We start from the raw sequence: 14,260 nt of genomic DNA, 5'->3' as shown, positions 1-14,260 counted from the left end.
ATGATCCATTGCACATTTATCACTGAGACTTTGTCCCACTTATTGTGTTATTGGACAAGCATCTTAGATATTTTGTATTGTATATTGTTTCATACTTTCCTGGTTTTTGTTTTTAACTGATCACATTTTTAAGATTTAACCTTAAGATTTTTTAAAATGAAATGTCCTCCTTTTCTCTCAGACAAGAGTCACCTCCCAAGAAGAAGTTCCCTATTCTGGTTCCTGGTTCCATCACTGACTGGAGCAAAGCACAGAGGTGCTTTAAGTCCTTCTTATCTAAGGAAGGGGGAGGAAGTCAATTTTGTTTGCATTTTAATAATAAACTACCCAAATTGCACTTCTTGAACCAATACTCTAACCAAAACACGGCTACCATTTGAATTCCAAATTTTGCAGTTCCCCAACCAATCATGGTGTACAAAAATGCACATACAGGGGGTAAGTGTGCATAAAACTGAATGCGTTGGTGAAAATAACATAAAAGTGCACTATAGTAAGGGAAGTTGCTTATGATAATGTGCCTATTAGTTAAAAACTGCATACAAACATGTGTTTATTGGGAGACATCCACACTACAGTGCTGAGAAATTTTCATGAGGATTTAAAAATATATATATACAGAAATGTGGAGAACTGATTTTAAGTTTGGGAGTATTAGAAACTGAAATTGACAGATGCACACATCCCTAATTCTGTCACAAATTAGTCAAAATTCATGGGAACCCACTTCTTCTTTGAGTATCTCAAAGAATTTGTTCCGTTTCATCTCAGACACTTCGCCGCTGTAAGACCACCCTGTCTCACTACCTGGCTGTGTCAGCATGGAAAGGAAGGTAGGATTTCCTGTACTGCTGACACCATGAGACATGATTTCAAACTTTGGCCTTTAACAAATGTCGCTTTCAGAGCCTCCCTTTTGCTTATTTTATTCTCTGAGTCTTGGAGGTACAACACGTTCCTTCTGTAAAAAAGCACTGCTGCTCAGAGATCTTTGAAGTCAGGTGGTATGCACGCTAGCAAGTCAGACAGGAAACGGAGTTTCCTGCAAAAGCAAATAAAGACAGTCACGCGAAGCCTCCCTCCCACTTGTATCATCCTTGCCAGCCCTGCCTAAGGTACAGAGGAAGCCGACTCTTAAACGGAAGCCTCTCTATACCACCCTCAGACTCTCCTCAGGCCACATCCACATCTGATTCACACACCTCAAGAGCTTTTGCCTGGCTGGAAGGTAACCTTGAACTCTTCAGAACGCCTCTTGCTGTCTTGGATGGGTGTGTAAGTGTGTATAGAAACTTGCCTCCTGACCGTTTTTGCTTCCGGCCCTTGCAAGGTTGCCCAGAAAGGAATGTGGTTCCCGGACTGAAAATGCTTCGCCACCCCAGTCCACACTGACCAGCAATGGCTTTCCAGGGTTTCAGGCAGGCAGGGAACCTCTTGTTATCTGGATACCTTTAACACACAAAGCATATATGTTATTGCTGCTGAGCTACAGTCCATGCTGAATGATGTTGGGCTAGTGACACGCTCGGCTCTCAGCCTGAGGACTGGACTTGAGGCCTTCTGATGCAAAGCGCTCTGGATCCCTGAAGGAAACATGAAGCTTTCCACCTTGTCGACAGCCCTTTTAGGTAGAAGCTGTGATGCTGAAGTCTGCGCTTCACAGAAGCATAAGCTAACCTTGACCGGCCTGCTTTGTTGATGGTGATCTGTGGGTGAATATAAATTTAATAAGTCACTAAATAATGACTCCCATCAGGCCCTACCTCTAGACAGAGTGAGGTGGCCTCCTCAGGCAGCTGGTTGTGGGTATCATGAAACAGCATCAAATGTTTAGTCATTGTGGGAACTACACTTCTGTTGAATCTCTGCCATTGTGCTTTTGAGAGAAACTGAAATTGACAGATTTGCCCCTCCCTGCCTCCAAGCAGCAAAATATTTTGGGTCAGCCTTGTCAATGCTGGGGCAGCTGCTTTCGTTTTGCCTCTTTTTTTCTTGCTGAGAGAGTGCTTTATTTATTTCCTTGGCTGTTCTTTGCTTTGCTGATTTTACACTTGAAAAAAGAAGGCGGCTATTCTGGACACATACACGCACACAGCCCTTTACAACTGCCCTCAGGGATAGAGGATGCAGGATAGTTTTTTTTTAAAAAAAGTTTTTTATTATTTTCCAATAAAACAAAGTAAAAAACAACATTACACAAACATAAGCACAATAAAAACACAATACATAATAAACATTAAACAAAGTAAAAATAACAAACAAAGAAAAATCACATACAAACCTTACTCAACACCTATCTTTGTTTTTTCTCTTGTTTTTAACTTCAGGGGACTTCCCCTGTTCCCTCCACTGCCTTTAAAATCATATATATTCTTTAGGTAACTTTGTCTCTTTTTCCATTAACCTTTACCAAATCTCTTAATAATCTTTAGATTTGCTTAATCCAATATAAATCATAACTTATATTCTATATCTTAAAATATTCTTATACCATTAAATCAATCATATTCCAAATTTCTTCTTAAACAATTTTATCTTACATTAACCTGCTAAAGCCAATTCTTCTAATTGATTCTGCTCAAATACTCAAACATTCAATTTTACACATTTAAGTAAATAGTCCTTAAATTTCTTTCAATCTTGCGACACCGTCTCCTCCCTCTGGTCTCGGATTCTAGCGGTCAGTTCAGCGAGTTCCATATAGTCCATTAACTTCATTTGCCATTCTTCCACTGTTGGAATCTCTTCACCCTTCCAGGTTCTTGCCAATAAAATTCTAGCAGCTGTTGTGGCATACATAAAAAATACTCTATCCTGACTGGGGATCTCTTCGTTGGTCATGCTCAAAAGGAATGCCTCTGGTTTCTTACTAAAGGTAATTTTCATTACCTTCTTTAACTCGTTATAAATCTTATCCCAGAAAGCATTTACCCCAGGACATGACCACCACATATGAAAAAAGGTACCTTTCGTAGATTTACATTTCCAACACACATCAGACATTTTAGAATTCATCTTAGCTATCTTAAGTGGTGTCAGATACCATCTATACAACATTTTCATTATATTTTCTCTTAAACTATTACAAGCAGTAAATTTGATACCTTTCTGCCACAATCTCTCCCAGTCATCCATCATAATATTGTGACCCACATCTTTCGCCCAATCTATCATTGTCGATTTAACCAATTCATCTTTCGTATGCCACTCTAGCAACAAGTTATACATCTTGGAAAGGTTTTTAGAGTTCGATTCGATCAGTTCTGTTTCCAGTTTTGATTTTTCCATTTGAAAACCAATTTTCTTGTCTAATTTAAATGTTTCATGAACCTGATGATATTGCAGCCAGTCGGGGACTTGACTTTTGACTTGATCATAGCTTTTTAGCTTAATTGAGTCTCCTTCTCGCTGCAATATATCCACATATCTTAGCCAACTTGCAGACATGTTCGGTCTCTTATAGGCCTTGGCCTCCACTGGTGAAATCCATCTAGGAGTCTTTCTCTCTAACAAGTCTTTATATCTTATCCAAACCTGATACAAAGCTTTCCTAACTATATGATTCTTAAAAGTTTTGTGGATTTTTGCCTTGTCATACCAAAGGTATGCATGCCAACCAAACATATTGTCATATCCTTCCAAGTCCAACACGTCCACGTTCTCCAATTTAAACCAATCCTTCAACCAGCAAAAGGCCGCTGCTTCAAAATAAATCTTTAAATCCGGCAGGGCAAAGCCTCCTCTCTCTTTAGAGTCTCTCAGAATCTTGAATTTAATTCTAGGCTTCTTTCCCTGCCATATAAACTTCGATAGGTCCCTTTGCCATATCTTAAAACAATCCAATTTGTCCAAAATTGGTATGGCTTGGAATAAAAACAGCATCCTTGGTAGAACATTCATTTTAACAGCTGCTATTCTTCCCATTAACGACAATTTCAGTCTCGTCCATATTTCCATGTCTTTCTTTATCTCTGTCCACAATTTTTCATAATTGTCCTTGTACAGGTTCAGATTTTTTGCTGTGAGATTGACACCTAGATATTTTACAGTCTTAACAAAATTGAGACCAGTGCAGTCTTGTACTCTTTGTATCTGCTCTAAACTCATATTTTTACTCAATACTTTGGTTTTCTGCTTGTTTAATTTGAAACCAGCTACACGTCCAAAGAGTTCAATTAATTCCAGGGCTTTGGGGACACTTTCAGGTTCCTGTAGGGATAACATCAAATCGTCCGCGAAGGCGCGTAATTTGTACTCTTTCTCTCCCACCTTGATTCCTTTTATCTGTTTCTCCATTCTTATCATATTTAGGAGGACCTCCAGAACCGTAATGAATAATAAAGGGGAGATAGGGCACCCTTGTCTTGTTCCTTTCTCAATTTCAATTTCCTCCGATATCACACTGTTTATTATTATTTTCGCTTTTTGTTCTGTATATATGGCATTAATGCCATTTAAAAATCTTTCTCCAACTCCCATCTTTTCCAAATTCTTTTTCATAAATGTCCAAGATACATTATCAAAGGCTTTCTCTGCATCTATAAACATTAGTGCTACATCTGTATTTATGTTTCTTTCCAGTTTTTCTAAAATGTCCACAATAATTCTTGTATTGTTATTTATTTGTCTTCCTGGTAGGAAACCTGCTTGGTCTTTATGAATACAGTCTTTTAGCACTCTTTTTAATCTTGTAGCCATAACATTCGCGAAAATTTTATAATCCACATTTAAAAGGGAAATTGGGCGATAATTTTTCATTAGCGTTTTATCTGTCTCTGGTTTTGGAATCAGTGTGATAAAGGCTTCTTTCCACGTCTCTGGTGCCCTATCTCCTTCTAGTATTTTATTGCAAATTTCTTTCAAAGGCTGTGATAGCCAATCCTTCAAAATCTTATAGTACTTTGCTGTCAGTCCATCTGGTCCTGGGGCCTTCCCTAGTTGCATATTGTTAATTGCATCTTCTATCTCTTGGGTCGATACCGGTTGGTTGAGAATTACTAATTTATCCTCTGGGACTTTTTGCAATCCATTTTTTTCCAGAAATCGGTCTATCTCTAATTCTTCTATCTTCTCCTCCTTGTACAGTTGTTTATAAAATTGTTGGAAGCACCATCTGATTTCCTCTGGATTCTCCACAATTTTTCCATTTACTGCTAAATTACTGATGACATTTGCTTTCTGTCTTTTCTTTAACTGCCAAGCTAGTAGTTTTCCGCATTTATTTGCAGACTCAAATGTTCTTTGTTTCATCATTTTCACTTTCCATTCGATATCTTGGTTCACAATTTTTGCATATTGGGATTGCAGGTATTTGATCTCCTTTTGAATTTTTAAACATTTAGGATGTCCTCTTAATTCTTTTTCCTTGACTTTAATCAATTTCAGCAATCTTTCCATTTCCGCATTTTGTAATTTTTTCTTTTTTGCTTTTTCGCTTATAAGGAATCCTCTCATTACCGCTTTACTTGCATCCCAAACAATCCTCTTTTCAACTTCTGAATTCCAATTGATTTGAAAATACTCCTTCATCTTTTTTACAGCTCTTTCTACCAGCTTAGTGTCTCTCATCAAAGCGTCATCCATTCTCCACCTAAAAGAATCCTTGGAAACCATTTTTAGGATTACCTGTACCGGATTATGGTCTGAATATGTTTTTGGGCCGATTTCTGCTTTTTGTATTTTCGGTGCCAATTCATTCGAGATCCAGATGTAGTCTATCCTCGACCATGACTTCTGCGATTCACTGAAATAAGTTGCCTCTGTTTCGGTGGGATTTTTTTATCCTCCAAGAATCCACCAGATTCAGATTGTCCACCATTTCAAAAAGAGTCCTTGGTAGTTTCCCATCGTTTGTTAATTTAGTTCTTTGAGATCTGTCCATTAGCGTGGAAACTGCACCGTTGAAGTCTCCAAGGCAAACTATTTTGTAATCCAAATAATCCAACAGCAGATCATGTATGTTCTTATAAAAAATTGACTTTCCATCATTTGGTGCATAAAGTCCCAGAATCAGGAATTTTTCGCCTTGTACTTTTATTTCTATTGCGATGTATCTCCCTTCTTCATCTTTGAATAACTGTCTTGGGCTATATTTTTCCTTTGCATAAATTACCACTCCTCTCTTCTTGACTTTATCCGATGATATGAATTCTTGGCCTAGTTTTTTGTTCTGTAGTAATCTTCTGTGTCGTCGAACTATATGAGTCTCCTGTAGACATATTATGTCTAAATTCTTCTTTTCCAAACTATAAAAAACTCTGCGCCTCTTCGGTCTCTGGTTCAATCCCCGAACATTCCATGTCATCAATTTTAGCGCCATTTTCCTTTGCCTTTTTAATCTCCTCCTCCAGATGCCTCTGCTTTCTTGCCTTCTTCTGGGTCCTTTTCACTTGATCCTGGTACCCCCGGCGGTGGAAATGTTCCTGGAAGTCTGTAGAAGAGTGCTGGATCAAGTGGTGTACCTTTAAATTTTTCCAGATGTTTGTCCAAAAACTTTTGCTTTTCAGCCGGGGATTTTATCCTTATCTTTTTCCCTTCAAACGTGAATGCCAGACCTTCCGGAAATTCCCAACTGAAGGGGATATTCCTTCTCCTTAGCTCTGCTACCAGATCGTTGTACGAAACTCTTTTGTCCAGGAAAAATTTGGGGATATCCTTATAAAAAATGACTTTGTTTTGCTGTACCACCAGGTTGTTCTTGTAATGTAAGTCCAGAAAATAGTCTCTGTCGTATCTATCATGTAACACAATCAGACAGTCACTGACTGTTTTAGTGTTCTTCTTTCCTCTGGATCCTCTAGGTCCAAATCTGAAGGCCTTCACTATGCGCGCTGAGACTCCTTCCTCTTCCAAATGCCAATATGTTGAAAATTGCTCCACAATAAATGCTTTTAGGCTGTCACCTTCCAATTCAGGGAGACCTCTCAAGCGAATGTTCCCTTCTCTTTGGTGGAGTTGAAGAAAGGCAAGAGATTCTTCTACAGTTCTCTGTCGTGTTCCAATTCTTTCTATATTCTCCAAGTCAATATTGTCCAATTTCTCCTCCACCTTTTTTATTTTTTCCTTAACCACTTTAAATTCCTCTGAATCCTTCTTCAAAACTGTCACCTCCTGTCCAATTTTATTAATTTCTTCTCTGTTTTTCCTTACGTTTTCCTCAATTTGTCCAATTGACTTTTCCAATGTCTGGGTGGAATCCTTAATTTCAACTTGGAGTTTTTCTGTTGCAGAGTTAACTGTTGTATTTATTGTATTTACTGAAGCCTGCGTTTGCTTCAACCCATCAGTTACATTTTTAAGTCCTTCTGCTATTTCAGCAATGCTAGCAGCTAATTTCTCCATTTGCTCCTGTAAAGTTAGGGAAAAGGAGCCTTTTCTTTGTGCAGAGCCTGTTGTTTTAGATCTAGTGCTCTCATGCATTTTCTGTGTGCTCTGCAATTGTAATCTCAAGGTCACCCCAGCTGTAGTTACTGTCTCAGACATTCACAGCAGAAGACCAACAGTCCCAAAAGTAAACACCAGGTGGCCAGCAGCTCAATTCAGAGAACAAAGAGACTGCTGAGCCAGGAGTCCCAAACAGTTCCAACAAATCCAACTTTTAGGCAAAGAATTCACTAACTTCCAAAATTTCAAACTTTCGCAGTCAAGAAGCGTTGCTTTTAAACAGTCCAAGTCAGTACCTATTTTTCCACTTGCAGTGTTACCACCAAGTCCATAAAAGTAATTGTAGCCGGCAACAAAATAGCTAAAATGTCTCCACTGGTAAACAGTTACTGAAACAGTGACAAAAACAAATGGCAACAATATAACGCAGCCCGCTTCTGACCCTGAATCCTAATCCAGAGGGCGAGCGGTGTCTTCTTTTGCCATAACTCTTGTTATTAAGTCCTTATAAATCCTCTAAACAACTTTTAATCCACTTTTAAAAAGTTTGGCAGAGTTCGCAAAACTTTTCCGTTAGTCGCGGCTTTGCTCTTTTAGCGCTACCAAGCTCTTTCAAGCAGTTCAAAGGGAGCAGGCTTCCTTTAAAAATCTCTCTGTAAGTTAGTTCTCTTAGAAATTATAGTCCATTTGAAAGTTTTACTTACAGAGCTTCTCTTTACAGTTCTTGGCTAGAAGTGCTGGGTGCTCGAGTCTGGCGGGATCGCTGCTTTGTCCTCCGGAGGCAGCCGTCTCTTCAGTCCCGTGCCGGAGCCTCGCTCGCCCGATTTTCCCCCTTACGAGGGTCAATCAGGAGCGGGGACGACACATCTGGAACCCACAAGACCACGGTCCACGGGACGCTCTTCCCGTGGCTTTAAGGGACTCGCGGCGCAGGCACGGTAGTCCCTAAAGCCTCTCGGAGGACGGAACTCTTCAGCTCCCGTCCGCCATTGACCGGCACCAAACCGGAAGTCTGTGAGAGGATGCAGGATAGTTTTGTTTTTTTAAAACAACAGAAATAAATGTAATATAAAGCATTGTTATTATTACTATTCTCCTGCCACAGGACAAGATCATCTGCCTGGAACAATCTGAAAGGTGGCAAAGCCTATTTCCAGTTCTAATGCTGGGACTGAATGGCTTTGTGGCAACCTTTGGACTCCGTGTCGATGGACTCCATGCTACAGTGACTGAGCAACACAACACATCGGCCAGCTGGAAACGGAGAACCATACCCATCTCGTCTGGCGGTTGGTCTACGCTGATTCAGCCTCCCAGGGTCTCTGGGCTGCAGCTGTGTTTAAGAAATGGCTTAAACAAATATTCCATCTCAGCTTCCGTTGCAGGCCATGCAAAATGGGATTTTGGAGAATGGGCTTGGCGTTTCAGTAAGGTAACATCAGCAGCAAGAAAAAGAGTTTTAATTTTGTTGTTGGTTTGTTGCTTATTGAGAGGCAGGGAGGTGGGCAGTACACAGAATGTTGGACTCGGACCAGTGTATTGCAGATATTAATATTGCGCAGCTTGAAGCAATTGGGTGCATAAAAACTTATTCCTTTTGAGATAAAAATTGCCCAGACCCATAAATATTATTCAAAGCTTTACTAACCAGAATTTCTTCAAAGCAGGTACAAAAACAAATCAATGGCTGAGTTTCCAAGTTTAAATGACTGAGTATTCCTGTGTCCAGGATACTCTCTTTTGGGACAAGCTAGTCTCCGGGAGCCAATTATCCATGGTGTGCAATTTCCTACTCCAGGGCGCCTCCAATCCAAATCTTTATTACGGTCATGGCTGAACTGCAATGATTGTTGAATTCATTGATTCTTGCTTGATGTTGCTCCTTCTGGTAATATAGATCTGCCTTGTCTGTTTAACATGTGCTCTGTTTTATGCCTACTGTGTTTATTTTAAACTGCTACTCATAATCCTGGCTTTACCCTCTCTGCCCCCTTTTGGTATGTTCCATCTTGCTTCCTGTTTCCGAGGGTTGCCATATTTCAAAAAGTAAAAACTAGGACACCCCGAAAGTTGTTGAGCTTTTTAATAATAATAATAATAATAATAATAATAATAATAATAATAAGTTTTATTGGTCAGACATACTGATAATTGAGCCCTGCCTTCATTGGCAACTGTTTCGCTTCCCTCAGTATTTGTTGTCAGTTGGCCCCCCTTGGAGCGGGTAATCACAAACGCACTCTGCACATGCTCCAGGAGATCCCAACCAATAAGCACCGCAGTGGGGATTTCCTCTGAAATGGCCACTTGCCACTTTCCACTCCAGTCATGTAACTTAACGTTTACCTCAGCCATCTGGAGTCTAACTGTCTCTTTTGTGATTCCTTTTAATTCTATGGTTTTTCCTGGGATTACTCTATCAGGACTGATTACCTCAGGATGCACAATTATGATTTGGGAACTGGTATCTTTTAACCCTAGATATTTTTTGTTTCCAATCCAAATATATTCTCCTGACTTTCTCAAAAGCAAATCATTCTGTTTAATCAAGTAACATTGTACCACTGATGCTTCAGGAATCTTGTCTGTCTCAGGCCTAGCTAAAGCTTCGGTTTCCGTGACAACCTGCTTAGCCTCACCCTGCCCTACTGAGTGGATGCAATAAGACTGTTTTTGAGTGTTTGTGCTCCCAGATTTAGCTTGTCCACCAGTCTTACATTCAAAGCTTCTGTGACCGGATTTACCACACAACCAGCACCTTGTATCTCTTCCCCCAGTATAATTAGATTTATTTTCTTTTACCTCAGAGGTACGGGTGTTAGTTTGGCCCATGTTGTAGCAGTGGCCCAAAGGGGCCACAATGAATATAATGTGAACCCCAATAAATCATTGAATATGCTATAATAGAAATGCTATGGTAACCTGTTGCTTTAAGGAAACTGATGGTTCTTTGCAAGAGACCTTCCCTACTGGGAAAGAAGGACAGCAAATATGTCAATCACATTCATAAAGCTAGTACATAAATTGACACATAGAACAATGGCCTAACACAGATTCCCATGCATGCAAACTAACGAAGATGTAACAGATCGGTGAGAACCAAGGTTCAGTTAGAAATGCTTATTGCGCGTGCGTATTAGATTAGGTAATGTACATGCGTACTAAACTAAAATGAGGTAATGAAATATGATTGGTTAAATTGAAATGCTTTGTCTGAAATGTTATAAATACCCCTGCCCAGACTTTTGGGCAGGGTGCGGGCTTGCGAAATGATTCGACTGTAACCCTTATTGCTTTGCAATAAAGAAAACAAAATGGACTCCTAGCTCCTCTAGTCTCTGAGTTTTATTGGCGTAGCTCAGAAGAAGGGCCATTTGCCCAATGCAACAATGTCACTTGGGCTTTTTGACTGTGGTATGTTCCCTTTTTTATTACTGGAGAAGAACTTCCTTTAGCATATTGAAATTGGTTTCTAGGGTTCCCCCACAATTTCCTGCCAAATTTTGGACTATCGAATCCATGGTCCCTAATTTCATTAATTTGGTCTGCTATTGTTGCTGCCTCTTGGATGGTTTTAGGATTTCTTTCCTTGACCAGATATTTCAACTCCCCAGTTATGGTTGCATAAAATTGCTCCAAAGCAACAACCTCTCTGATCTTTTGAATTGAATCCGCACCCTCCTGCTCTAGCCATTTTTTGAGGTAATTTGTGATTTTTGCTCCCAGCTGAGCATACGATTCTTCCCTCAACTTGGAATTTTTTTCTTAGTTGCTCTGAGGTGATTCCAAACCTCGTATAAATTAATTGTTTAAACATATCAAAGTCTGTTGACTGTTCTTCTGTCACTTGGGCATATATTTCCGCCAATACCCCACTAATTCTAGCCCTTAATATCACCATTTTCTCCTCATCCTTCACTTGGAAATCTTTACAGGCTCTCTCAAATGACATCAGAAAGGCCTCTGGGCTTTCTCTTTGAACTCAGGGAATCGCTTTAAATCTACCTAACCTGTTGTTTGACTACTGGTGTTATTACTATTATTTTGATTCTCCATGGCTGCTAATTCTAGTTTCTTCATTTCCAACTGAAATTGCATTCTTTCGCTCTCACTTTCCCTCTCAGCTCTAATTCCTTCGCTTTCTTGCTTAGCTCTAATTCTTTCCATTTCTAATTCTAATTTATATTGTTCTAGTTTCCACTTTTCTAATTCTATAGACTTTTGTGGTTCTCTCGCCTCAGGTACAATATTAGTTGCCTCTTCTAAGCTCTGCTCTTCCCTCAGAGGATTCCCATTCTCCTCTCCTTCAGAGCTATCTTGGGCTGGTTCCCTCACAGGGTTCTTTGTCTTTTTAGGTGGCATATTATATAATTTAGGATTGACAGTTAAATTAACAAAATAAGAGAAATCTCCCCTCAGCACTGTTCCCTCCGGCTAAGCTTCTCCAGACTCGGGTCTCAAAGTTCTGCTATGGGTCTTCTCTCTACCTGTTAAGCTTACTTCCTCCGACCCCAAGTCAAAACTCTCTGCCAGAACAGATTTGTGAGCTCTCTTTTCTCCTTTTGTTATCTTAACCTTGCAGCATCCTTGGGTAACCACAACTACACCCCGGGGCTAGGTTATCACTTCACAGATTTACCCTTCCCCTTCCAGGTGTACTGATTAACCCCAGCTGCTTCTGCCAGTTTTGTGGTGAACAGCACAACGATCTCAATATCCCTCCACGGGCTTATTGATGTATCCTGCCGGCGTATTGATCTTATCCCACTGCTACCACCAGTTTTGTGGCGATCACACAGGGTCCCCAGACCTTTCACAGTCTATTGATCCCTGTGCTACCACAGCGCTTCACTGCCACCAACCAGGATCCCCCCCCGGTAATCACTGTCACTTATCAACTCCTGAGAGGCATCAAGACCTGACTGCAAGTGCTAGCTATTCTGCCAGCAGCAACTCATCAAGACTTAGCTGTGTTGCAACAGAAAACTGTCTCGAAAAGAAGGCGCCTATATGCTAGATTCCCAGGAAATGGGTGCTCAAAATAACAAGGAAGCTCCCATTGCTCAGCCTTCTGGAGACCTGGAACAAAGGAGGGAAACACAGGGTTCTTGTTTATGCAGCTAGACTAGGTGCCTATCAAGGGTCAGTGGCAGGAGGACCCAAGTATCAATGAAGAAATACTATGACAGAACAGACCTGTAGATCTGTTACAAACCCCAACACGAAAAGGACTCTCATTTGTCAATCTCCATAGACATATCAGTTGCTTCATTATCCCAAATTCCTCCTACATCTCCCACAAAAACTTGTCAACTGCTCTTCACTGCGCAGGGTCCTCAACATTATTGTGTTTGGATCACATACAGTCCATGGAATTCTCTGGTTGCAGACCCATGGAATGGACCAACCCTTTGATGTAGGCACAGCTAGGAGGCAGGAAGCTATCAGGTTCTGGGTCTACATTTTCAATATTGTCCATCTGGTCTCTAGGACCATCCCAACTGATGTGGAAACGGGTGACTCTGGGGTTGGATGCCAGGATATTCCTCTGTAGCTGGGAGAAGACTGGCTTGAGGGGTGGGTTCTCTCTTAGCTCAGGATCCATATATTCATTGTTGACATAGTATCCAATGCGGATGAATTCTTGGCCCAGATAGGTACAAGTGATAAGTATTACTGTAACTCCCACAGCATCACTTTCAGGGATTAGATCAGGGTTGGGGCCATTGGCTTCAAACACAGACATATGCCTCCCAGCTGGAACAGGTCCCACCAGCACTGAGTCAAGAATTTGGTCATATTCCTCACTCTCTGCAGAGCCCACATAGATGATCTTCCACTCCAAATCATGAGGCAACGCCTCCCCACACTCGAATTGCACCTGGAAGCCGAGCGGGTGGCCGAAGTGGCTTGGGTTCTCCAGCAACGAAATTCCCAGGCCAGACACCCGCGCCATGGCAGATCTCTTCTTTTCCCCCCGCCTCAGTTGTTGAGCTTTTAAAAGGATTTTTTTTCTATTTACTTGCCTGCCTTTAATGTCCGGGAAAATCCAGCCCTGTGTTTCCTATATTTTTTATTCTTACATTCTGGACTGGCTTTATCCTGGTGTCTCTATGCCAATAAAGGTATTGTATTGTTGTATTGTATCCCAGTGTCCTTACATGTCATCCTCTGAGTTGTACTGTAACACACTGTGTGATCCTTGTTTCTTCCCTGGCTTCTATCCTACCTTCCTATTTCTGATGGCTTTTTCATTTTGAATGAGCCGTGTAGTTACAGACATTATTTGCTTTCCCAAGCTGTTGGGAGTGGCCATTAGGAGATCTGGGGGCAAGATGTCACCAGGAGGTCCATGGTATTCTGCTCCATTTCTCTGTAACATCTGAATCAGGATATGCCATGCAAGACCTCAATTAGTGCCTGTATTCATTGGTGGGCTGGAAGAGAGCCAACAAACTGACTCTAAATCAGGACAAGACAGAGAAGCTGTGTGTGTGGAGATAGATAATCAGTCAATTGCCTGCTTTGGATGCAGTCATACTTCCTCTGAAAGAGCAGGTCTGTGATCTGGGTGTGCTCCTGGATTCATCTTTGTCACAAGAAGTCCAAGTGACCTCAGTAGCTAGGTGTTCCTTGTACCAGCTTCGGCTGGTAAGACAGTATGACTGATCTGGACTAGAATAGCCTGAGCGCTACCATCTATGCGCTGGCAATCTCGACTGGATTACTGCCATGCACTCTATGCTCAAAGTCCTGGTTTTGGTGTATAAAGCCCTATGCACCTTGGGACCAGGATACCTGAAAGATTGTCTCACCTCTTACATTCCCTGTTGATAATTGTGCTCTGCAGGTGAGGGCCTCCCACAGATACCATCTT

General features: G+C 40.9%; 1 protein-coding gene across 1 annotated transcript; it reads right to left on the bottom strand.

Moving 5' to 3' along the window:
* Positions 1-12,278: 12,278 nt before the first annotated feature.
* LOC117038973 (histone chaperone asf1b-B-like) lies at positions 12,279-13,339 on the bottom strand. The gene has a single exon (XM_033135983.1). The coding sequence runs from the start codon at positions 13,337-13,339 to the stop codon at positions 12,740-12,742; it is 600 nt and encodes a 199-aa protein (XP_032991874.1). The 3' UTR covers positions 12,279-12,739.
* Between the last annotated feature and the right edge of the window lie 921 nt (positions 13,340-14,260).

The sequence above is a fragment of the Lacerta agilis genome, chromosome 17 (assembly GCF_009819535.1).
Source record: "Lacerta agilis isolate rLacAgi1 chromosome 17, rLacAgi1.pri, whole genome shotgun sequence".
Classification (NCBI taxonomy): domain Eukaryota; kingdom Metazoa; phylum Chordata; class Lepidosauria; order Squamata; family Lacertidae; genus Lacerta; species Lacerta agilis.
This window is presented reverse-complemented; position numbering and strand designations above follow the sequence as displayed.

Coding starts and splice junctions, on each gene's coding strand:
- LOC117038973 (XM_033135983.1), bottom strand. CDS start 13,339: ATGGCGCGGGTGTCTGGCCTGGGAATTTCGTTGCTGGAGAACCCAAGC.